Below are 25,162 nucleotides of genomic sequence, written 5' to 3'. Positions count from 1 at the left end.
AATCAAAACTCGATCCATTAAAAAAAATTGAAATGCTGAGGTGTTAATATACTGTTAATTTTAAAATATATTTATATTGAAATAATCAATTAAAGAATATAAGTTAAATAACATATGGAATTGTTGATCCTTGATGCTAGTCTTAAAATGAGCCTCAAAAGCTCATTGATTCATCAATGTTCTACTCTGGAAACCGGTCAGGTTTAGGTCCATAGAATTCAAAGCACAGATGAAGCTATGTTGATTTTATAATTTTTAAAAGTAACTTGTAGTAAAGCACTTTTTGTATAATGAACAAAGCACAAACATTGCATTTCTTTTAAAAAGAATATATCTGCACCTGCCAGCACATACATCCCTTCTAAATAGCCAAGCTAATTTTTTTAAATGAATGATTGCTTCTGTAGCAAATTACTTTGTCTTCAGATGAAAAGTACTTCACTACATTAATAACTATTAAGACACACTTATTTTTAAAAAATCATATATGTAGATCTCTAAGTAATTTGACATCTGCCTTCCCTGTATAGCAGTCTAATATATTTTGTCTACCTTTCTAGGCTTGCCTTGGCCTGATCTATACTGTGTATGTGGACAGCCTGAATGTGTCACTGGAGACTCTCATTGCAAATCTGTGTTCATGCCTTGTCCCTGCTTCTGGAGGGTCTCAGGTAAATGGAAAAAAAGGGTATTTTTCCAGTTAATTTAATTTATGAAGAAAACAAAAAATAAATTCTTGAAATATTTTTGAAGAAAAAAAGATCATAGTTCAGCTGAGTGCTTTCCCTGTGGCCTGTAAGTGCTTTCCCTGTGGCCTGTCTTCTAAAGACAGCAAAAATTCCATTCCAGGATAAGGTCAAAGGGTTAATTTTGTCACTGAGTTGGCTCTTTACAAGGCACAGTAACAAATCAAGCAGTTTGTATAAGTTTAGTTTTTAATAATAATGTGTGTTCAGGAATATTTCTGCTTGCTACATTTTTTTTTTAAAAGGCTTTTTTTCTTTACCATTATTTAACATGTCCTTCACTTTAGTTCATTTACCCATGCCTTTTCCTGGATGCAGTTCAGGATTCCACTGGTTTTTTCTTTGGTAACTCTTTTAAATTTGTATTTTCATAAAATTAAAAAACCAAATGCTAGAAATGTAACTTAAACATGTTTTTTTCAGAGGTAATTAAATATTCCAGGTAACCCATACATTCAAAAATAAGGAAAAAGTTTTCCAGCCAATACACTTCTGCTTTTTCCCTATGCTTTCTGTGAGCAGAAAGTCAGGTTTGTTTGTTGATTTACTTTCAATAAATTATTCCTATACATTTGTGGGTTTTTGACAAGCCAGTTGGGTCTTATTTGCTTGGCCTTCACTTTATGCTGTGACACTACTGGGAAACCGTAGTCTTTATCATGAAACATACCCGGAAACTAAGTACGCAAATGGGACTATTTTAAAGTCAATTTCATACACATTTTCTCACACTTCCCACCCAACCTATGGATCATCAACCTTCTTGAAATCCTACAAATTCCTAATTCTTTTCTGTTTTTCCCATAGCCCTGGCTGCCCTGGAATTTCTCTTAGTGCCGTAAATGGCAAAATGTCCTCTCAGCTTCATCTAGATATACCTTATTGCTCTCCAGGCAACCATGTCTCTGTGTTTTTGCATCCCAAGCCTTTTGGTTTTGAAGGGGAGTAATTATATGGTATCTCCTCATCAGAAAGCCTCTTTTCCTGTGGTATTTGAACCACATATTACAGGTTTTGGTGATCCACTTGAACTTCTGGCTTCTCTTCTTTCTTCTTTTTTTTTTTTCCTTTTCTTTCCCCCCACCCCATCCATAAATATGGCTTTCCCCAGTGGCAATTTCCTCTGCTAGAAGAGAGAGGCAAAGTCGTGCTCCTCTGGCTATTCTCCCTTCTGCTTTCTCTCTTCAAATAAAATGTTCTTTCTGTTCGAACTTAAATTTGCTAGGGTCAGACTATCGTTTTTAATCAGAAATTAAGTTTTTCTTTTTTCTTTCTTAAGCTTCATGCTTCCAGGGTTAAATCTGAATTATATATTCTTAGAATGGGAACGCTCATCTGATGTTTATCTCCAGAATTCCTTGAGGAGCCTCCCAGGTTATTCATGTGTCCACTGTTGAAGTAATCAACTGTGAAATTAGTTATTGACCTGCATCCAGGTCTGCTGCTAAAGTGCTGGGCAAGAGCATCTTTGCTACAGCTCAGGGACTTGCTTGGTTTTAGTGTGGAGCATTTTGGTTTCAAATGTCTGCTATGCAGCAACTAGAGCTTGCTACCTTCTTACATTCAACATCTTTGCTGCCATACAGAGTGGAGTTGTACCACATTCACTGCTTATACAGAGATGTCCCCCCACCCCATGGTAGTTAGTGGTTAGAGGTAACTGGTTGAAATCACCTGCTGCTTGAATGTCATGTGGATTTACTCAGAGGAAAGCAAGAATATTTTGCAGTTACAGTGGTTTTTGGGATGTGATACACAAGTGCATTTCTTTCACTCTCATTTCCTGCCTCTCAGGGAAGGTATGTTCTTGTGCTGGAAAGGTAACTGAAGTTTTAATTCTACTTTAATATGCAGAGCAGGAACATAGGAGTAGCAGAAGGGTCCTCTTCAATACCCATGTATCGCAAGTATGTTCATACTTAAAACATGCATGCAGACAGTAAATATCAAAGAACTTCAGTTAGAAAATAATATCTATTTTTCTGATTTGAATTGGTTTAAAACTTTTTTTCTGAAAGGTTTTTAAAAGTATTACTAAAAATGTAATATTGAATGCCTTCAAAGCAATAATTATTTAACTAATCCGGTGGAAATGCAAGGAAGGCACTATCATGCTATCCATTCAAGGAGACATACCATTGTCCTCAAATTATATTTCAGATCTCTATTGGTCAATTCAATTATTCTTACTGACTTTAAACTTCTGTATGCAAAATAAATTATTTTTTGCAGGATGAATCACTTCTCTGTATGACAACAGCTTGTTTATTCTATATAAATTAAATGTATACTGAATTGAAAAAAAATTCTTTCTACAGAAGCTGTTTTCTTTGGGAGCTGGAGACCGACAACTGATACAGACTCCTCTGCATGATAGCCTTCCTGTTACAGGCACCAGTGTGGCTCTTCTCTTTCAGCAACTGGGTATGTCTAGGTCTGCTTTGAAAGAAAATTCTTTTTTAAATTACAGAATGAGGTATTTTCTGTTCTCATTCAGTTCAAATCATGTGCCAAGAAAACTACACAGTAAATATTAATTCTTTTGAATGAAAGCATGACTAATAGTGCTTTTATCCCCTAATCAGCCATTCATACAACCTTTTTGTACATCCTGCCTGTGGTAAGTTATGTCCTATATTACCTAGTATCTCTAAGTGTACTGTGTGCAGAAGTGAGCCTGGCCTCTTACAAAAACATTCATGTAAAAAGATTGCCCACCCCTTGGATGGTGTACAAACTCCAAACAAAACCTAGGAGGTTAATAATAAAACTAGTGTAACTGAAAAAGGTTAGTAGAAAAGATACCATGTACTGATATTGGTAACTATGTGGAATTCATATTATTCTGTTGTTATCTATTATTCCCTGTCTTTCAAGAAGATGATCTAACAAAATCCTTATCAAATGCTTACTTGTTCATTACAATTACAACATCGTGTCACTGTTACCTGGTGTCATGGTTTCAGCCCAGCTGGTAACAAAGCACCACGCAGCCGCTCACTCACTCCCCACCCCACCCCAGCCACAGTGGGATGAGGAGAAAAATAAAGGCAGGTTCGTGGGTCGAGATAAGGACAGGGAGGGATCACTCACCACTTATGGTCACGGGCAACAGACAGGCTCAACTTGGGGAAGAAACAAAACCAATTTAGTTTACTACAAATCAAATCAAAACAAGGGTATTAGGAAGTAAACCCCAACCTCAGACCACCTTCCCCCCACCCCTCCCTCCTTCCCGGCTCAACCCCGCTCCCGGTTCTCTCTCCCTCCTCCCCACAGTGGCGCAGGGGAACAGGGGATGGGGGTTGGGGTCCGCTCATCCCACCTTGTCGCTGCCGCTCCTTCCTCCTCAGGGGGAGGAGGACTCCTCACTCGTCCCCTGCTCCGCCGTGGGGTCCCTCCCACGGGAGACAGTCCTTCACGAACTCCTCCAGCGTGAGTCCTTTCCGCGGGCTGCAGTTCTTCCCGAATTCCCTGGCGTGGGTCCTGTCCGCGGGCCGATCTTCAGTCACAGACTGCTCCAGCGCGGGCTTTCCCATGGAGTCACGGCCATCTTCAGGGGCCTCCGCTCCACCACTCCCCTCCATGGGCTGGGGGGACACAGCCTGCCGTCTCACCACGGGCTGCGGGGGCATCCACCTCCTCCCCTCCTTCCTCACTGACCTCGGTGTCTGCAGAGGGGTTCCTCTCACATTCCAAAACTCCCCTACTCACTGCCGGCTCCCCTTCTTAAATCTGTTCTCCCAGAGGTGCTACCACTGTCACCGATTGGGTCGGCCTGGGCCAGAGCGGGTCCGACTTGGAGCCAGGGAAGCTTCTAGCAGCTTCTCACAGGAGCCACCCCTGTGACCCCTCCCCTGCTACCAAAAAAAACCTGTGCCACACAAACCCATAACACCTGGGTACCTTAATACTAATCTCATGTCTCATTAAATTTTAACACTCTGTTAGTCTGCTTTCTGTTGATTTGTGAAGTGACTTTGAAGCACAGACTCGTAGCAGCCATGGATAAGGGTGCAATTAATAATCTTTTCTGAACCTGTGAGCCTCATGTTTAATCTCAAGTAATCAGATGACCTCAGAATATGTGTTGTCATCCGTTGTTCTCATAAATGGACAATAAGAATGGATGCGAACTGGAAGAAGAATAGCGAAGAGGAGTAGGAGCTTATGTCACAGGAAGCAGCATCAGATCTGATGAGGACAATGCCATCTGCTACTGATAAGATTTAATGTATCCTTACAAAAAGAATATTATTCTAAAAGGATTATTATTCTTTTGCTGATAGCAGTTTAAATTAAAAAACATGGCTAACATGGTGTAGATGGTACTTATCCTCACCAGACTCCCTGAGGTTTTGCTTGGCTTATTATGTCAAGATTCGTTAAGATTATTCTGATCAGATTGCAGGCAATGTTTTAAATATGGATAGGCCAAACAACTTTTCCCCTTTTCTGAAAACACAAAATATGGTGTGAGGTACCATAAATACTGTATGATATACCATGTGGTATGGTATATTTGTTCTGTAAGTACAATGTGTGATACCTAAGTTGAGGCAATTTATTTTGGGCAATTTTAGTGAAGGCTGCTATAAATTCACAGTTCTGAAAATGTCAAAGAAATCAAGGCTTTTAGCTACTGCTTAGATATGTTAACTGCCGTGTCTTGGCTTTTGTATGGCAAATAGGAATTGAAGTGTTTTGTTACAGGATCAGCCTGAGAAAGACAACAAAGGCAAATAATCTGAAAAGTAATTGTATGCATTAGACTTACAGAAGGAAATTCTGTAAAGACAGAGTGGGAATGTAAATATGGAAGAGGAAACCGAGGACCATCTTTTCCTCTTCAATTTTTAGTAAAAGCATGTCTGCAGAGCGAGCTTTTTTTAATTCCACTCATTGTGTATAAAACTGAATTATAAAACTTGCGTATGAGAATTTAAAATTGCTTTCACACACATAGGATTTAAGTTAATATTATTAAGTTAATATTGTCTACCATCTCATCTTTCTTTTCCTGTTCTCCATTAGCCTTCTTGCTGTAAACAGTCTGGTTTCTATGGTTTTGCTGCTCTTTTGTCTTCTTTTCTTCCCCTGAGTTCCAGTAACTGTTTGGAGGTTTAGTCTTTCTTGCTTTTTGGTGGCTTGTAAGAAGTACAAGTAAGAGTCAGTAAGCCCATGCTTACAGGTGCCCTTTCCAGTTGTGGTGCATAGAAGGATATGAAGATCAGCAGAAGGAGGGGGAGAGAAAGGGAGATAAGGAAGGAAAACTTGCTCATTGCTCACAGTGCTGGTTAGTGACACTTCAGCGGGCCTGAAGGAGAGACTGAAGAAAGTATGTGATTATAAAACTTGGCAAATCTTCACGAAGAGAAGCTATAGGCTTACATCCTGTTTCCCTGAAGAGATCATACAAGTTTGTAGAAAAAAAAGAATTGTCTCAATACCTCTTCTTTTCTGTTGTGGCATAATTTTCTCTTTTACAAGACCATCAAAACTATTAGGAAGAGCTTGTCTAATGGTCTTGTGTAGGTCCTGTTCCTGTCTTTCTCCTGTTCCTTGGTATGATGAGGACAGTAGTAGTTGCTTGGGAACGGGCCTGAAATTAGCTAAGCAATAGGCAAATAAGTTGGCAGGTAGATTTCTCTCTCTTTTTTTTTTTTTTTTTTTTGAGCAGCTAATTGAACCCTTTGCAAAAGAGACTTACTTTTCCCATCCTCTATTTCTGACCACTGTGGTTTTTTTCTTTTTTCTCACACTCCCCCCGCCCCCCACAATATGCCTCGGTTCCCAGCTGATGTCCCTTTCAAAGTTTTTGTGTCTAAGTATCTGGGGATAGAGCACAATGGTAGAATTGCCTTGTATCTTTAAGGACACAAATTAAAAAATGTTTGTGTTTTCATAGTGTACATCACTTTACAGAATAGCACATAGTTTCTTTCACATGTAGGTGGTGGACTGTTGTTGTCGTCTTAAGGCCAAAGTTTGTTAATGCTCAATTTCTGTTTGGATTTACTAAGAAAGAGTTGTTAATACAGCTACATATGTCTGTTTGCAGTGATTATTGAATATAAAAAGAGGACCTGGAAATACGAACAGACTGTTTTAAATAAATTCTCATTTATTCTCACTTTTCATGTAGTGTTACGAAGAGTTAAAGACAGTGAGTCCAGAAGGATGTGGTAGAACCTATTAGCTCATCCCTTTGAAAAACTTTATTTTTCTAAGATAAGGCTTAATCCTTTCCTCTGAAGATCATAGTCAAGCTTAGAAGTTTTTTGTGCTTTTTGTAACAATATTCACACTTTCTCTATTTCTCTCGTTCCATTTGAACAGGAGCTTAATGCATATTTGTCTCCACCAACCTGGGCAAAAGCATTCTACTTCTGTTGTCCAGTGTGGTGTTTGATAGTTACTTTAATGACAGCTGTTATCCCATCAAATGCTTGTGTTTAGGACACGAATATTGACTAGGCTGTTTGTCAAGTAATGACATGTTCAGTTATTTTTCTTCTGGTACAAGTCACTTAATCCTATTTAAATTATTAATAGAAAATTCAAGAGTAGCTAGAAAAATATTTGTGGACTGTATAAATCACCTTTTTAAAAATAACTCTTTCTTTGAAGAAGACGGGCAGCAAGACAAAATTTACCACTATGAATAGATACGAAAGTAATTTCAACATTTATTTTGAGAAATATTGTGCAATAGTCTCATCATGCTTTTTCTGCTTGGCAGGATAATACTGTGTCAGTGGATGACCCTCCCTGTATTACCAAGTTTGCAGCATATCTGGAAATAGATCTTATTTTTACTTAGGCGTTAAACTACAGTTGGGAAAAACATCCCCAAAGGTTTTAAGCTTAATAATAAGGAACAGCAGTGTTTGACATTTTAAATCATACTTTCTTTTTTTATTTAAAAAAAAAATATATATGGGAATAATCTGTTAAAAGCCAGGCCTGTAGCTGGATCACTACACCTAAAAATGATTTCATCACAAGGATTAGCTGGAAAAACAGTAATCAGGAAGTTACTTTCAAAAATTATCTGTGGTAGCTAGAAGACTTTCAATACTCTTCTATTTCTCATTGTCTGTTAGTAAGATGGTCTGTGTCTACAAAAGCTTCAAAACACAGTAGCCTTCTTAAGGCTCAGAGGAGATTTTGGTTTTATTTCTCTTCTCTTGCACTTTATTAGCAATGCATTCCTGTGTTTCTGCCTTAAGCTCTTCTAATTTCTCCAAACTCCAACCCAACTTGCCTTCTCCATTCTGCTGGCAGTATGGTTATTCAGCACTGCCATATTCAGTCATTTTGTATCTGAGACATACACCTCCATCTCCCCAGTGGGCAGTTTTTTCCAAAGAACCTAAGACACAAAATTATGTTGTGGACCTGAGCAGCAAAACAAGAACCTAAGGTTTAACCAGCACTTTTAATTTTTGCATGTTTCAAGGACTGGTAGTGTGAATCATGCTGTTAAGCTGAGCAGAACAATTATGAATTTTTTTTTCCCCTAAAGAATTAATGTTTACCCCTACTTTCCAAACACATGATAGGACACAAAAGACTGTTCCTTTCTTTCCTTCTTGTTTAGTTTCTTATCTGGGCTGTTTTCCTATCCCCTTATTTCCTCTGTTCCATTTCATTTGTGCTAGTTTTCCTCCTCATATCTTTAATTCACTACACAAGTATTTTCAGTAGAGCTCAGACTGACTTTCAGTGTTACAAAGAAAGTAATTATTTAAGTGGCAAAAATGCAACTTTGAAGTAAATTTGAATCTTCTGGATGAAGGCACAAGGTAAGGGTGCTTTTGAATTCAGTGCTGTGTAGAATAGAGATTAAATAGATGGAACAGGATAAAGATGAATGGTAATACTAGGTTGAGACAGGTTGCTTGGCAAGCTTGTCTTTTATTTGTCCAACCTATGATGTAACTTATATGAAAGTGTGTCCTGGTTTCAGCCCAGCCGGTAACAAAGGACCACGCAGCTGCTCGGTCACTCCTCCTGCCCCCTCTGGTGGGATAGGGAGGGGAATCAGAGGAGAGAAAAGGAAAAAAAAAAACAAAACCCCAAAAAAACGGAACCTTGAGGGTTGAGATAAGGGCAGTTTACTGGGACAACACACACAAAAAAAAGTTACAACAACGGTACTAATAAAAGAGTATACAAAAGGAGTGATGCAGAGTGCAACTGCTCACCACCCGGAACCGGACGCTCCGCCACTTCCCCCACCGAAAGTGGAGAGGACTCCCCCAGCCCGCTCCCCATTTATATACTGAGCGTGATGTCACATGGTATGGAATAGCTCCTTGGCCAGTTCAGGTCAGCTGCCCCGGCTATGCTGCCCCACCTCCCAGGTTCCTGTAAAAATTAACTCTATCCCAGCTGAACCCAGGACCAAGTGTTAAACATCATTATCCTTCAGCCTTTTTACATATCTTTTACATATCTTTTACATATCAGATATTTTCGATCTAGAAATTGTGTGTATACCATTAGGCAGTATATGAAGCATTTAAAACAAGTACTTTAAAAATAATATATTTGAAGACTGCAGTGTCATTAAATATCAGTAATTCCAGATGTCAGAAGTGATTGGTTGATTAACTTCTAAAGATTGTTACAGCTGCACAAAATAGAAATGCTAAGGCAGATGTGTGTGAGGATGGCAGAGTCGATAAGCAGGGACGTACTTCGGTACAAGCAGTTTAAAATGTTCCACTCCAGTATTAATAGTACTGGTAACATGTTTTTTTAATATGGCTATTCAATTCCAAAATTCAACTCTGTGACTGGAGACTGAGAAGTTCAGCGTATTATTTGTCCTTTCTCCCTACTTGTATGTTCCTACCTTTCTTTAGCACCAGAGCACATACTTCTCTGATACTGCAGAAAGCTGCTTAAAATTAATTAATTAATTAATTAACAAACACTATACAAGCAAATAGAAGTGAATGATTTTCCACATGTTTCAATGGTGGGACACTGACAGCGGTGACTTTTATTGGTTTAAACAGTCATGGAGCCAAAACCCATTACAGTGATAAAACCATTCATAACAAAATTATGGGATCATATATTAACTATCATACCTGTTTATAATTTTTTGGGGTGGACTATCAAAGTGTACAGAAGTAAAAGAAATGCTCTATTTTCTCATTTTTCAGTCACTTGATTTTTTAGGAATTAATGAAGAATGATGGGGGGTTTTAAAATATTTTTGTTTTGATAATGAATATACCAAAATTGTTTTGTGTGTTGAAAAATTTGTTTGGAGGGAAGATCTTACGTTATTACAACAGCAATATTTTAATTATTTTTTCATGAAGGTATGCAGCTCGATCTCTATTTGGAAGTAGACATTGTACATGCAGAGGGATTTTAAACTGACAGACTTGCACTTTACAATCTTGGTTAACTTATTAAAACCCACATTTTTTTAAATGGTTCTGTATTATACATTTTGCTCTCAGAAGATTTGAAATCTCTGCTTAGGCTGGTTCGTTCAGCAGGCTCTGTCCTTGGTTCTTATAAGTATTTTCTTTGAAAGCTGCTGTCAGGGCCCTGAGCGCATCAACAGCCCCCCAAACTCCTCCTTGCAGGGTTGAGCTGCCTGTGCTCAAGGTCAGTGCTGATGTAGCACAGCCGTGCAATTTTGGTTCAGACTGTTGAGGAAAGAGCTGTGTGAAAGATGCGAGAAGGAGGGGCCTGTTGATCTCTTTGCTTGGATGCTGTACTTAAGCTCAGGCCATGCTCTTGGTCTTTACCTGAGCCATGTTGCAGCGATGCTTGTGCCTGGCAACATTTCTGTCTGACCCAGATCCTCACCCATGGAGTGGACGTCCTGGCTTGATCTCAGGTCTTCATTACAGTGGACTTCCCTGGTGATCACTGTGACTGACCTGGCTGCCATCGCTGGACCTGATACTGACCCTGCCCTGCTGACTTGACTTCCTGGCTTGACCTCAGACCTTCCTCATCACTATGGGCTTGTCTGGTTATCTCGACTTTTGGCTGAATCTAGCTGCTGTCAGCAGACCTACTCAACTCGTCTTTCTCTGGGTACTGTGGGACTCCACCACTTGTTGGTGAGGGCACTGCCCATTCCCGCCTTGTTTCCATACTTGGCACCTGCCTTGCTTTCTGTTACGGACCAGTGTGCCATTGCTGGTCCCTGGCAGCTGGTGGTTCTTCTGTTTTCACCGTTTACCTTCTAAAAGTCTTGAGAAAATTGATATGTTGAAATTAGTTCGTCACAGTAAGTTTTGGTCCCTTTGATACTGAAAATAAAGCTTTGCAAGTCCTACAAGAGATGTAGTCATGCACCGCTACCTGTCTGGTGTAGGTTGATCCTGAGGAAGAGATCTTTCTTGATCTTAAAAATGCACACTGGTCAGACTTTCAGCATTTCACAATAAAGCTGGCTTCATCTGTTAACAACGTTCCCAACATTTTATTGCTTCCCAATGCACTACCTCAGAAATCATGATGTGAGCTACTGGAGCACAACTGGTTATGTATCACAAAGATAAACATCCCACAGTTTAGCAACTGTTGACCTATGGAAAATGCAGAGAAATGATCTGGTGGAGATAATCTGTAATTTTTTTGTTTCAGTTCTAAGTACAAGAAATCACAGTGCTGAGTCAGACCTCTACACTAGACAGCAGAAAAATTCAAGTGCCGAGGTATTTTGCTTTGCTGAAGAAAAGGAAGGTCTTGTAGTCTACTGACTGTTGTAATTTAGAGTGTGAATTAGTAGACACATATATACCAAAAGAATGCAGTATTAGCAGTGCTGTCGAAGCTGAGTGATTTACAAGGCTGTTATGGTTAAACTGCATCCTGTATGGGGGAGAGGCTGAAAAGTTTAGTTGAGTGTCACATGTAGCTTAAGAACAAGAGAACCTGAATGCTTGGGAAAAGAGTGCACTCTCATGTGAGATCATAAGACACTGCCCCAAGTGCCCTCCATCATAACTCCTTAACTTTCTTCCTTTTATGATAAAGGAGGGCTTAAATTGCAAGGTGGAGATTTTCTAGAATAATTGGATCCAAACACCATTTTGCATTTCTGATAGTCAATAGCAAGCAGGATGCAGGTATTTTGCCTTTCCCAGAAGCACAGCCCAGTTGTGCAGCCTTTCATGCTTGTGGATATTGGTTTCAATCTCTGTTCTCAGTGACCCTGGAATTTGACTTTCTTCTTGCTGAGCTAGCATAAACTACCTTGTTGCTTCTTAACAGATAGTCCTTAATTTTTGCTGTTGCTGGTTCTATCAGCTTTTTAGAATGTCTAAGTCAAGTAGAGGAACTGCATTCTGGACTACACAGTGTTGTTTGAGAAAGAACCCAACTGTATTAAAAGTATTTTACTTCCAGTACTGTGAATGGAACTACTTAATTCTTCAGTTTCAGAAGACAGTAGAGTTCAACATACAGTAGCTCAATGCTGGCTTGACTGTAAGACAAAGGATACATGTTGGCTAGTGGGATGGTATAGGAATGACATTTGCTTCTAGTTTGTTTTTCCAATAAAATAGGTGTACTTGGTCCATAGTTAAGCAGTGGGATAATCATTCCTAAAAAAGCATTAGGTAAGTGACAGATCATAATGTGTGTTTAGCTGTTAATTACTTCTGTTTATATTATTGTTAATAACTTAAAATAAATTTTACCTTTTTTCTTTTTAAGAATGATCAAACCCAGAAATTTCCAGTACACAGCTATGTTGGGCATTTATGATATGTGGACTTACAGCAGTAATACTTGGCAGTCATGGTTGGTGTGAGGTTATCTCCAGTAGTTTGCACTTAGGGAAAGTAAAGCTGGTTGTCTTGAATGATCTGGCAATTGCTCCTTCACAGAGGGGTTAGCTGCCTGAATTCCTTGGCTCTTACTATGATGGAGCAGCTTGTATAGACCTGTAAATAATTCATGTTAGAACGGGCCTCTGAAAGTCAAAAGGTCCAATCCCATACTCTAAGTAGGTCCACTTTAGAGATAGATCAGGTTGGTCATGTAGACACAGATTGTGGAACAACTAATGCATATTAATGTTTGGGAGTTTGAGTATTTCTTCAGACTGTGGGCAAAAATATGTGAGAAGCTGTTAGTTTAATGTCTGTAAACGTAGTATTTGGCACATGGCCTAATCTTTAACAGTCCACTTTGATATGTAGCTCAGCCCATTCTTGTTCAGCTCTCAAAAGACACCCAAGTTTACAGCAATTTTTCTTTTTTAGCCTAGTGTTTTGCTGAACAGGTGTATCCATGGCTACCTATTAAAGTCTCTTTGACTTTACTTTTTATAGTGACAGTTATTATTTTATAGATTTGCACTCTTATCTCAAATAGTTCCTAAGGCAGATGGATCTTATATGGAACAATGTCAGGAAAACAATAGGAAGTAGAGCCAGAACATACTACTTCTGTGATTAAGTTTTATTTTAATGTAATATTTGACATTTTATACTTCAAAAAACACAACAAATGACTCCTTGTTGTCATGTTCATATGACTTTTTAATAAATTTTATAAGATTATATAACAAAATTAAAATATAATTAATTTTACCATGATTATTAGAAAATACCTATCTATCAAAAAGTGAAAAAGTGAATTATGAAGTTCCTCAAATTAGCTAACTTTTGTGTTAGCTGATTTTTAAACTCACAACTTGTAGGACATGCTATGCTTTACGTTTTCATTCTGAATGAAAGTAAAGGTAGCTCTACTGTTTAAAAAGTGTAGCCTCCATAGAAAACATAAATCCCAAAATAACATAAAATCTGAAAGGAATATTTAAATTGTTGGTCATATTATTGCTAATATTGGCTTTTAAAGGGTGCTTTTTGAACAATGTTAGGTTTTTCTGTTGTATTTTGTCCTTATATTTTGCTCCATGTCATAGACCGAATGTATTACCATTTGCTGCTTTTTATATCAGTATTGTTCAGAGAGAGGAGTTGTGGGTACACCTGCTTAGGCTACAGAAAATGGTCAGCATCAAGAACAAACTCCTATAAAAAGGTCATGAATCAATTAAGGCTGGAAGTTAAAAGATGATTTCTAACAGTGGGAGGAGAAAAATTCTGAAACACCTTCTGTTGTGAGTAGTAATGACAAGCAGTATCACTATATTTAAGATGAAGCTTGATTAATTTGGGATTGTCTGATAAGTCATGATGGCAAAAGGCTGGAGTCTTTCACTATTCATAGACTCTTCAGTCCCATATTTCTAAATCCAGGATATATTAAAATACCCAAAACTTTTGCTTTTGACTATATTTGTTGACACTTTGAGGACTGTTTTCTGTAATGTAATAGTTTCTCATTACTTTATATCTCCCCTAAACCAGAATTAATGTTCAGCCTCTCATGTAGTATACTTTATGCCAACAGATAACTATATTGAATTACTGTATAAATGGGAAAAGACATTCCTGATAAAGATATATGTGTATTTGTATGGCCGTGAAACATTATGAAAGGGTCACTGCACTGTCAGCATGTGAGCTAGTTTCAACTTGTTGACTAAGAAAATCTAGTGTCTTCAAAATAGAGCAGGAATTGTTTATATTTTAATACTTAATTATGTTCAGAAATAATGGAAGGGCAGCTAAGCAATGAGAGATTTAATCTGCACAGCATATGAAGTGACCAAGTGCAGTATTTTCAGTACGGTAATACCTATAACTGGGAGATGTGCTAAGCGTCGATGTGGTGCCCTTTCCACATCTCATGTTTGTTATGAGACTTCAGCAATATGAACCAGAACTTTTTTTACCTCTGTCAGGTTGTTTACAAACTTCTTACCCAAATTGATCAATTTCTTTTCTTTCCATGAGATGTCATGTATCATGTGGTGGGAACATATATACCCTTTGTTGGAATTTAACAGCATGTATGATTAAATTGAATTAAGACAGTTTTGTTGAAGTATATAATCAAGAAATTTCTAATCAGTCTTTGATCTTAATAAATTGTGTATTCTCCAGCCTATGGAACCTGGCACCACATGTTGCATGAGTGGATGCTGCTGGCTTATGTTGTAGTTTCAGTTTAAATCCCAATGGCCAGTGAGCTGTGATTAGCTCTATAACCCAGCAAAAGAGAATTTGCCGTTCAAGCTTTCCAAGTAGATTTATGTAGTCTGTCAAAGAACAAATAGATTACTAAGGGATTTGATGTGGTATTTACTGCTAATGGGCCCTTACTGCTGCAACAGCAGAACAAAAAGAAAGAATTCTTTTAGATGCTGTGGGAAGTAAAGGGGTATTGTGATAGTGAATTTTGTACAGGGACTCTTCTGCACTCCTAAGTAACTGCACTTTGCGGACAGTCACTGAGGCTTCATTTCCCCAGCACCATAAACTGCCAGGCAGCCAATCCCATTTGCGACTGTCCATTTCCAGTTGCGCAGTCCTCTGCTAAAGTGGTGCTTGGCTCACCCATGCTGAGCTATTTTATCTCACCAGGTTAACAGAAAAGATTTGGAGGGTGGAAGGAGGGAAAGTCACAGCTGTTTTCTGTCAGTAGTCTCAGGTTGTGGTTTGATGCTGTGGTTAAACCAGTCTAATAGCCAAGTGCTGCCATGAGAACAGATCCATCCCTCTTCCAGCTTGAACTAGCTCACCTTAGACTCTTGTGAGCTTTAATGCTGGTATAAAGAAAGCAGCAGCGTGTGGGTGGGATAAGACCATCGCTTTCAATGACAGCCATTAGAGCAGCATACAGTCAGGTAATGACAGCCTATTCCTTCAGTACATGCTGCTGAGTTTTTTTACATTTGTTTGGTGTGTGTGGGTACACCGAGAGCTCTGTCATCTACCAGCGTAATGCCATCAGTAGACAGGATTCTGAAATGTGTTGCGGGGCAGTGATCAATATTTCTTGTAGTGTTCACTGTTTTGCAGAACAACAAAGTATATGAAATAAGATGCTTGCTTGCTTTTTATCCAGTCTGACCTTGTATTACTAATGCCTCTTTTAATGACACAAAATATGCAGTAGTTCATTTTAAGCAAATTATAAATCTCAGAAAGAAAAGTTACCTGACATAAGTAAATACTACTGTTAAAGAGACTTGAAGCTGTGTATTTGATAAAGTGCTGTAGTTAGAGCTGTTTTTTTAAAAGGAAGCTTTTCAAATAAGATGAAAAATAATAAAATTATATGTTACTGTTTGCTCCATGACAATGAGGTGAATTTTTTTTAAACTGTTAAGTGAAAATTTCTTTTGAGATACTTCAGAAGAAAGTGATTTTCTATTTATAGTAGGATTTCAGAAGACACTTCTCAGAAGAGTGAACACAAATTACTGTTTTCCAGAGATGAACAAAATGTAAACTTCAAAAAGCAAATGTCTAATAAATAGACAAATGTCAAAAAGGCAGAAGAAGCTTACCACTGCTTATAGAAAATACTGAAACAAATCCTACTTGGAACAGATTACTTTTCTTTCTACTTGCTGGTATGAATGCAGAAATAACTTTTCTCATTATTCCAAAGCAAACTTAGTAGCAGTTAAATCATAAGACCTTGCAAAACTTTAAATTTCAAAACTTCAGTGTTAATACTTGTGCTGAGAGGAAGGGAAAAACATTTCTATAGAAATTTCATTCAATATATTTTTTCTTGTAAAATCATGTTTAAAGTATTGCTATTCAGTTGCAGTATGGGCTGAGGTATCATGATCTCAGGACATCAGGAAAATCTCTGGCTATTTCACAAAGAAAGAATTTTTAAAGATTGCTAAACGTTTTGCAGAGAATCCAAATATGATCTTTCCAGAAAATAAAGCGACTTTAAAAATTTTTCATAGTTATGGTGTTTCGCAGTTTCCTTAATTGAATGTTTGTGGTTTTATACTCCATGAATATCAACCAACAGTGGCTGAAGATAGCTCTAACAGAATATCCTGATCAGCCACTTCTGTTCTTGTTGTCTTTGCATTTATTTGATTCCATTAATATAATGCTTCAGTAGTTATATCCCTTGAGAAAGACTTTGTAGTCCTTAGACAGGAAACAGATACGTTTGCAGTTTCTTGTGTATCCTTGACCATTTTTCCTGTGTACAGTTCAAGAATGACAATACTCTTCTCATTCTTAGATATTTTCTTTCTAAGGATTGTAATGGTATTATTCTTGCTCCGCATTGCTTTGTTAAAGGACATTTTTCTGCTCTAAATGAATCCTGTCAAATTATGAGTATCCATTTGCTCCGTCAGGATTTAAATTGCAGTATTTCTACTAAGAATATTTTACAATCCATTACACATGGTAGTCTTTCCCATATGTTATACTGTTCTTTTTCATATTGCAGCTACTTACAGTTTTGCGGGTTTAATTCTCTGTTTTGCCTATCTGTCGGCTTTATTCTTAGCTATGAGTGAAATACTTGCTTTTCAAATTTTATGTAAATAAATAAGCCATGTATTTACCTGAAATTAGTCACTGTAGTTTGATTCAGATCACTTGAGGCTTGCTGTTTTATGTGTAGCTGCAAAGATGACAAAAATATCCATCACCAAGGTAAAAAGTCATAAAGTGTTTTCATATGCTTCTTCTGTTGGTGAAAGTGAAATGTACCTGTTTCATACCTTTGGCAGATACCTTTGTGTTTTCAGAAATTCTGGTTTGCACGTTGTGCCTATGAGTAAATAAAAATTAAGGTGTCAAGATCAGGTTCTATGATATGCTGGTATCTGCAAGTGGACATCACCATACCAGGTTTCTGATGCTACCTGGCTAACATGGCTAAGTCCCATAAAAAGGCTGTCATTAACATGTAAAAGTTGTTCAGGCTTTATTCCCAGACAGTTATTGAATTGCCAAGATTGACAATGAGGGGTTAAATACAATAATTTTGTTTCGATGTGACACTTTCCTATTAGATTACATACTTTGCTAATTAGCTTATATGCAGAATCATTTCCAAGAGTCTCTAAAAAGTCATGGTTATAAAATTGCTTTCCATTCATCCTGCCATGGCTTTGAATCTGTGGTCAGAAAAGTTAATATTTCTTTGTTGTAATAGTTTTCCTGATTTCTAATGTGAAATTTTAAAAACAAATTGATTGCTTGAAAAAAATTTTAATGCTCTTTCTGATGTTTAAAACGTCTGTTGGTGGCTGAACAGAAATCCTCCTTTACTTTCAGACAGTTTACCATACATGAACTAATTTGAAGAGCTGGTAAATTGCAGTATCTATTTTTGATTACTTAAATGAATCAGCAGTTTTAATAAAATAAATATATAATTTTAATATAAATTAATATAGTTATAATTTTGGCTAATTTAACTGCTATAAATAATTTTTATAGCATGTGCTTATTTTTCCAATGTATCTTTTGATGTATGTAGGAGAAAAGGTTTCACAAAATATTTGGTGCAAACAATAAATTGATATTTCTTAAAAGGGCAGTTCTAAAGACGGAAAGTCACCTATAAAAATTTCTAGAAATGTGGGAACATTTCAGTAGTACTCTCCCACCTCTACTTAGGGAAATTGGGCAGCATTTAAATTCATTAGTATGTATCCACTATCCCAGTCCACTCAAAATTCTTTTACAAAATTCTTTCACTGAGTTTTGGTTAGTGTGGGCCTGTGAGGGTTATACAGAAGTTCTGTATCCTGATCTTAGTTTTGTACAGGATTACTGTTTATCTCTACGTATGACTTTCTCAGGGCTGGAATACTAGATATTTATGGGATAAACATTCAAACCAAATAGCTTCCTGTTCTAGATAACTAAATAACTAAGCAGAAGATGAGGTGTGAAAATAAATCATATTTCAGCAGAATAGATTATTACTCAGATGTTAATACCTGCGTGCTTATAGAGACAGACAGTAAGAGAACAAAACCTGCTGTTTTAATCTGATAGTTAACAGTTCAATATTGAGAAATATTGCTTGCCACCCTCCCTGTAGGAGAAAAAAATTAATCTCCTATTTGATTTGTGTGAAGATTATCTTCCCCTCAACAGCTCTGAATTTAATTTTATATGCAAAGCTACTTTGACTGACATTCTCTTGGCATTTGTTTTTTGCTGGAATTTGGATTTGATGTGTGTTCAGTAAAAAAAAAAAAAGAAAAAATATGAAACCAGCATTTAAAATATAGTAACTAAGTCTATTTTTAGTAGCACCTATCAAGCCTTGTCTGCATGAGCCAAACGTACAATCAGTTGCAAACCTTCAATTGGTAATGCAGGTTATGTTTATAAAACTCAAAAGTTATTGCTTTCCTGTAAATTTGTCATTTACCTCCCTGGCATGTGAGTACTTTCTATATATGAAACCACTATTTGTCTGGTTTACCTTCCATTGTCTTTTCTGCTTTATTGAGAAAACTCACTCAACACACTCAAATAAATCTTGAGCTTATTAGTCTTACTTTGGATATGTATAGCTTTAAAACTGTGCATACGAAATGGTATTGCAGTTCTGTCTTTCAGGGATAAAGACCTTATTATCTAAATATTTTATTGCTTATTGTCTTTAGCTGTATCAATGTCTCTAAAAAAAAAAATAAACTTGCTGATTATGTTCACTCAGTGTATTGGCAGAGTTGTGTTTGAAGGCTTAAGAAATCCAGAGGCTTTTGCTGCTCCTTTAAGAAGGTCTGCAGAGGGATTTAATGAAATTGGTGATAATGAAGTGATACCAACATGCAAATGACAGACATCACTGTGTATCTTCCTAAGTAGATCATATATTGTGCTTAATCCCTGTTTCCTCATGCTTGTATAATTTTGGGTTTGGATGACAGCTATCTGCTTGACTCAGTATTGACAGAACGCAGTTGATACTGTTAAACTTTGGGGGAGCAATAGTGGTAGAAATATTTATCCATCAGGTGAAGAGATCTTTTTTGATATGTGTACTCATTTTCACAGTCTCTTTGATATGCTGTTTAATGATCAGTTGGCTTTTATGGCATTTATACCAGCATCTTCTGTATGTTCCTCCTGTTCCTTACTTCTTCCCACCTTCCCCAAAGGCTGGTTTGTAGACAAGTCTTCATTCTGCCCTGCATCTTACGAAGAACATGCAACATTCATGGTTCAGATACTGAATTGCCTTCAGTTCCAAAATCAAAAGTTTATCTCTAAAAATGTGTTTTGATTTCAGTACATGTCACGCCCATGTTTGCTTCTGTGTGTTCAGAAATTAGTACGAACACTTTATTCGTGAAATGTTTGATCCTTTGAGGGAGTCTTAGCTGAAGGCTTTGTGCTTTAGAGACTGCTTCTCTTCCTCCTTGGTCTGGCAAAGACCAAGTAAGTTAATCTCTTGGGGTACTTGTCTGACTCATGTTCTCTGTTACCCAGCCAGAAAGCAGGATAAATTAACCCTCACAAAACTCTGCTGGCACAGCTAGATTGCTCCCCATTTGTGAACAAGTTTGGCTATGATTTAATTATGTAGTGTGCAGTGCAGTTCTACTCTAATAACAGAACTGCATACTTTTCTAAATGTGAATTGATCCTGAACTGAGTGACATAGCGATTTTGGGGGGTTGTTTTAACTGTGTGTAGTTGATTGAAGATATCATGTAATTTTTCAATTGACAAATGAATGCAATTTGGCAAGGATTACCTATATGAGTATTGAGTACAATTGTTGCCTCTTATTTATTAGTTAAGCTTGTATTTTGTTCATTAGCACTGCTATGCAGCTACATCTAAAAATAAAAATGAAAAGAGTTTTGTTTTTCTCTACTTTTTTCCCAGTTATCTTTAGAGCTTGACACTGCCTGGCACAGAACTCATACTATGCACTCTCTAGTGGCCTTTCAGAAAGGCTTTTCAGTCTTTGTTGACCCATTTCCTGGATTAGTCTGGCTAAGTTATGGATTATTTTGTCTATTAAGCTTTTTCTTGTGTCCAGTAATTCAAGAATGGCATATTGGCATAATAATGTATTCAACTAGTTGAGTTTCCAAATCCATGTTTATAACTCTTTACAAAAGTCTGAAGTTAGTGATAATATTTTGATTTCATGCCATGCAGAGGACAGTTAATAATTTGTCAAGTACACTTTGTGTTTGGGGTTTTTTTTAATCATGCTTAAATAAATACTTAAATTCTAGAACAACAGGAAGCAGGCAGAATGATACATTTGTTGATGTAGGATGTCAGATAATTTAGTACAAATTACAGATTCTTTAAATACTTGAAAACAGTGAAGGTCAGGAAGCCTCCATTCAAAATTTTCCAGCATATGTATAATATTTTACAGGATGTCTGTCTGTAGACTGCAAAAGAGTAATCTGTAAAAATCAACTTGTTTGTTGTTTTTCATGTTGTCTATTTATGCCCTGACAAATTAGGATCGGATGTAGTGTGGAGTCTGAAGACCAGTATACGGTTCAAGGTTACAGTCAGACACGATTGTGTCTTGTAGCATGAGGAAACTGGGCTCAGGCTATTATTCGCAACTGTTTGTTTTCAGTAAACAACATGCAAGGCTTGAAACAACACCTTGGTGGCTTGGTCAAATAATTTAATCAATGGTTTAAATGGTTTAAAATAGGAAAGTAATCAAAAGTCTTACTATTTATAATTTGTTTGATTCTATCAGATGAAAATTTCCTTCACAGTCATTATATTGCTAATATTCCTGAAAACATATATTAAAGTATGTGTGTAGCAATAATTTTGTATTGAGTTAGTGGCTATCATCTTGAAAATAAGAAAATTCCAGATGAGATGTCTATATTGTACACTTGATTTTATTTATTTTATATTCTTCTGTATTGTATACAGAGTATTAAAAAAAAAAAGACAAAAAAAAAAAAGAGAGAGAAGGAAAACAACTGGTACCAAAGAAGCTGTCTGGGCTGTACAAGTTTTTCAGTCAGTGGAAGTGGTTAACCTGGGTTTCACTGTCAAATTATGTTTCCAAACTCAGTAGCCTGTTTTCAAGAAGTTGGTCAATATTGGTGATTAACTTCTAAATGGAAGAGCACTTCTATTATGCAAAAAAAGCCCCAAAACACCCCCCACCCCCCCCACCCCCCAAATTTCAGAACCTCTCCTTAGGTATAAATTTAATATTTCCTAGGCTGTGAAGCTTTCATTCAGGAAAGAAAAGTGTAAGAGCCAGTGAAGTTCTCACTTTAAACTGGCTTCTGTGAAAGATACCTAAAGAAATGACCTTGGTTATTTTAATTTTTTTAATTGTATTGTTACTTCTTCTAATTTATGCATATTTATATGAACTCTGATTACACAGGACAAGTCAAACGCTCTCATTGTAGTATATTCATTTGTATTGTACTTACCTTGTAGAAATGAAAATAATTTTGGTTTCAAATGCAAGCACACAGGATTCCTAGTCTCTTTTTTTTCCTGTTTCTGCTAGAATGTGGCCAGTTTTGGTGAGGTGACTTTCTGCTTTTTATGCATTCAGAACACAGAAAATGGTTGAGAGAGTTTAGAAAGAACTGTTAGATGGAGATTCAATCCATTGAGAATTCTAGGTTCAGCTTGAAGTTAAGAACATCTATAAAGTTATGTCGGTTACCTAAGGTAACTATCTCACATTTCCTGTGCAGGTTTCTTGTAGGTGTTTGAACTTAGCCCATATGCACGGTCAGGGTGTGCAGGAGATCCGTATCCTGCCCTTGGCTCTCTGCTGCTCTGCTGAGGCGTTTCCTTGTGCAGAGAATTTAGCCAATGATAGATTGCACAGCAGTAATGTACACAGTTCACAGTTGCTTTTAACTGCTTTTTCCAAGAATCTGCTAACGTGGACATGTGACAGGGATTGGCAGACTGGAGAGACAATGCTTCTTATCCCTTTTGATATGTGAGCAGTTGGCCATTGAGCTTTCCTTGCCCCTGCCAGCCTGTCTCCTTGCTTTGACAATGGCTTTCATTTGTCCTTGTTCCCAGTGTCCTTACTGGGGTTTTTTCTGCTATTCCTTACAAGACCTGCTGATTTGAGACACATGTTTAGATGCTCTCAATTTTTGTCACTTCCATAACTTCTGCATATAAAGCAATGCTTTTGTCTGACTCAGCAAACCTGGGGCTACATCTGGTGCTTTGATATCACAACAAACATTTCAAATTCATCTTTCATAACCACTTAAAATGTAGTGAACATCTGAGAGACACCAAGTTTATACATGATCGATAGTTGCTAAAAATAGCCATCTCAAATATCAAATTATATTGGTGCTGATATTGGCTGTGGATGTTATCTATCTTGACTTCAGCAAGGCCTTTGACACTGTCTCTCATGGCATACTCCTTGAGAACCTGGTGTCTCATGGCTTGGACAAGTGTACTCTTCGCTGGGTGAAAAACTGGATGGATGGAAAAGCCCAGAGGGTTGTGGTGAATGGGGTGAAGTCCAGTTGGCGGCAGGTCACAAGTGGTGTTCCCCAGGGCTCGGTGTTGGGCCCCGTTCTGTTTAATATCTTTACTGATGATTTGGATGAGGGGATCGAGTGCACCCTCAGCACATTTGCAGACGACACCAAGTTGGGAGGCAGGGTCAATCTGCTTGAGGGTAGGGAGGCTCTACAGAGAGATCTGGGCAGGCTGGATCGATGGGCTGAGGCCAGTCGTATGAAGTTCAACGAGGCCAAGTGCTGGGTCCTGCACTTCGATCACGACAACCCCATGCAGCGCTACAGGCTTGGGGAATTGTGGCTGGAAAGCTGCCTGGCAGAGAAAGACCTGGGGGTGCTGGTCGACAGCCGGCTGAATGTGAGCCAGCAGTGTGCCCAGGTGGCCAAGAAGGCCAACAGCATCCTGGCCTGTATCAGAAATAGCGTGGCCAGCAGGAGCAGGGAGGTGAATGTTCCCCTGTACTCAGCACTGGTGAGGCCGCACCTCGAGTGCTGTGTTCAGTTTTGGGCCCCTCACCACAGGAAAGACATTGAGGTGCTGGAATGTGTCCAGAGAAGGGCAGCCAAGTTGGTGAGGGGCCTGGAGCACAAGTCTTATGAGGAGCGGCTGAGGGAACTGGGGCTGTTTAGCCTGGAGAAGAGGAGGCTGAGGGGAGACCTTATCGCTCTCTGTAACTGCCTGAAGGGGGGTTGTAGTGAGGTGGGTGCTGGTCTCTTCTGTCGGGTGGCTGGAGATAGGACGAGAGGAAATGGCCTCAAGTTGCGGCAAGGGAGATTTAGGTTAGATATTAGGAAAAATTTTTTTACTGAGAGGGTTGTCACACATTGTAATAGGCTGCCCAGGGAAGTGGTGGAGTCACCATCCCTGGAGGTGTTCAAAAAACCGCGTAGACGGGGTACTCCATAACATGGTTTAGTGGGCATGGATGATGGTTGGACTTGATGATCTTGAAGGTCTTTTCCAACCTAAATGATTCTATGATTCTATGATTAAGCTACAGTGAGAAATGCCTTTGTGGAGAAGAAACTGAAGCTTTATCTGCAGCCACTAATATGCAGCAAAACCAGACCAGTGAAACTATGAAAGCCTCACAAATAGTATCATTGCTGCTTAATAGTATAAATTTTAAAAAGCATTGGTTTATTTCTTTTTTTCCCTCCTTTTTATTCCAGTAAGTGTTGCCTTTTGAGTATAGTCCCTTTGTCCTCCAGTGAACACCGGGCCTACTGCAATTGAGTTCAGATGACAAACCTGTTGTTGTTGTACTTTCCCCACGCCTCCACGAGTTTTACAGAAATGAAGACCTTATTTTTCTGGTTACCAGGAATATACTCTATTAGATAGAAAAGTTGGAACTTCGGTGGAACTTCAGTGCTGAGTTTTGACCTGTCTTCTAACATAGTCTACATGAATTGAATTCTTAAAAGAAACTATCAAGAAAAATCAGCAACAAAAAAAAAATAACAATGACTAGACATCCAAAATTTTCTGTAAATTGAAGACACTTACGAAAATCCATTTCTTACAGTGGTAAAGATAAAAATCAGACATACAGGTTAACCATATAGATGAGCATGAAGATTTCCTATATTAACTATACAATAGTGTATCATTTTAGTAGTCCCTAGGAGACTGTGTGATCTTATGCTTTACAGCTAACGTGTTCTCGAATTTTTTAATAGAACAAAAAAATCAATGTACCTGTACCTTTTGTTTTGGCTTCATAGACAGGTATCAACACTAGAAAGTCAGAGTGGTTTATGCACATCTTTTTTTTAGAAGGCCAGTGTTAAAATACTATGAAGTACATGCAGGTGTCTTCCTTATACATAAGCAAAATCTTGATTTCCACCTCATTCATGTATTTTGCAAGTAAAATTTATGCATTTTTAAGTGCTCAGTTACTATGTACTATTGAGAATTGTGTGTTCATTTGATATCTGCTGAGGAAGCCTATATTCAGAAGAGATTTCAAGTGAAAATGCTGATACTGGATAAGTTTTAGGACTTTTAAACGTATTAGAATTA

The 25,162-nt window shown here is 37.8% G+C and overlaps 1 protein-coding gene across 17 annotated transcripts in view; it reads left to right on the top strand.

The window, feature by feature from the left end:
- Nucleotides 1–25,162, top strand: part of SBF2 (SET binding factor 2) — a 289,338-nt gene that overhangs the window by 136,240 nt on the left and 127,936 nt on the right. For all 17 annotated transcript variants that reach the window (XM_069803834.1, XM_069803833.1, XM_069803831.1 and 14 more), the window contains 2 exons: nt 561–671; nt 3,065–3,170. In XM_069803834.1, the coding sequence (XP_069659935.1) occupies nt 561–671; nt 3,065–3,170 (217 nt within the window). The remainder of the gene's footprint in view (nt 1–560; nt 672–3,064; nt 3,171–25,162) is intronic.

The sequence above is a fragment of the Haliaeetus albicilla genome, chromosome 16, assembly GCF_947461875.1.
Source record: "Haliaeetus albicilla chromosome 16, bHalAlb1.1, whole genome shotgun sequence".
Classification (NCBI taxonomy): Eukaryota; Metazoa; Chordata; class Aves; order Accipitriformes; family Accipitridae; genus Haliaeetus; species Haliaeetus albicilla.
The sequence above is the reverse complement of the archived record's forward strand: the minus strand, read 5'-3'. Positions and strand labels throughout refer to the sequence as shown.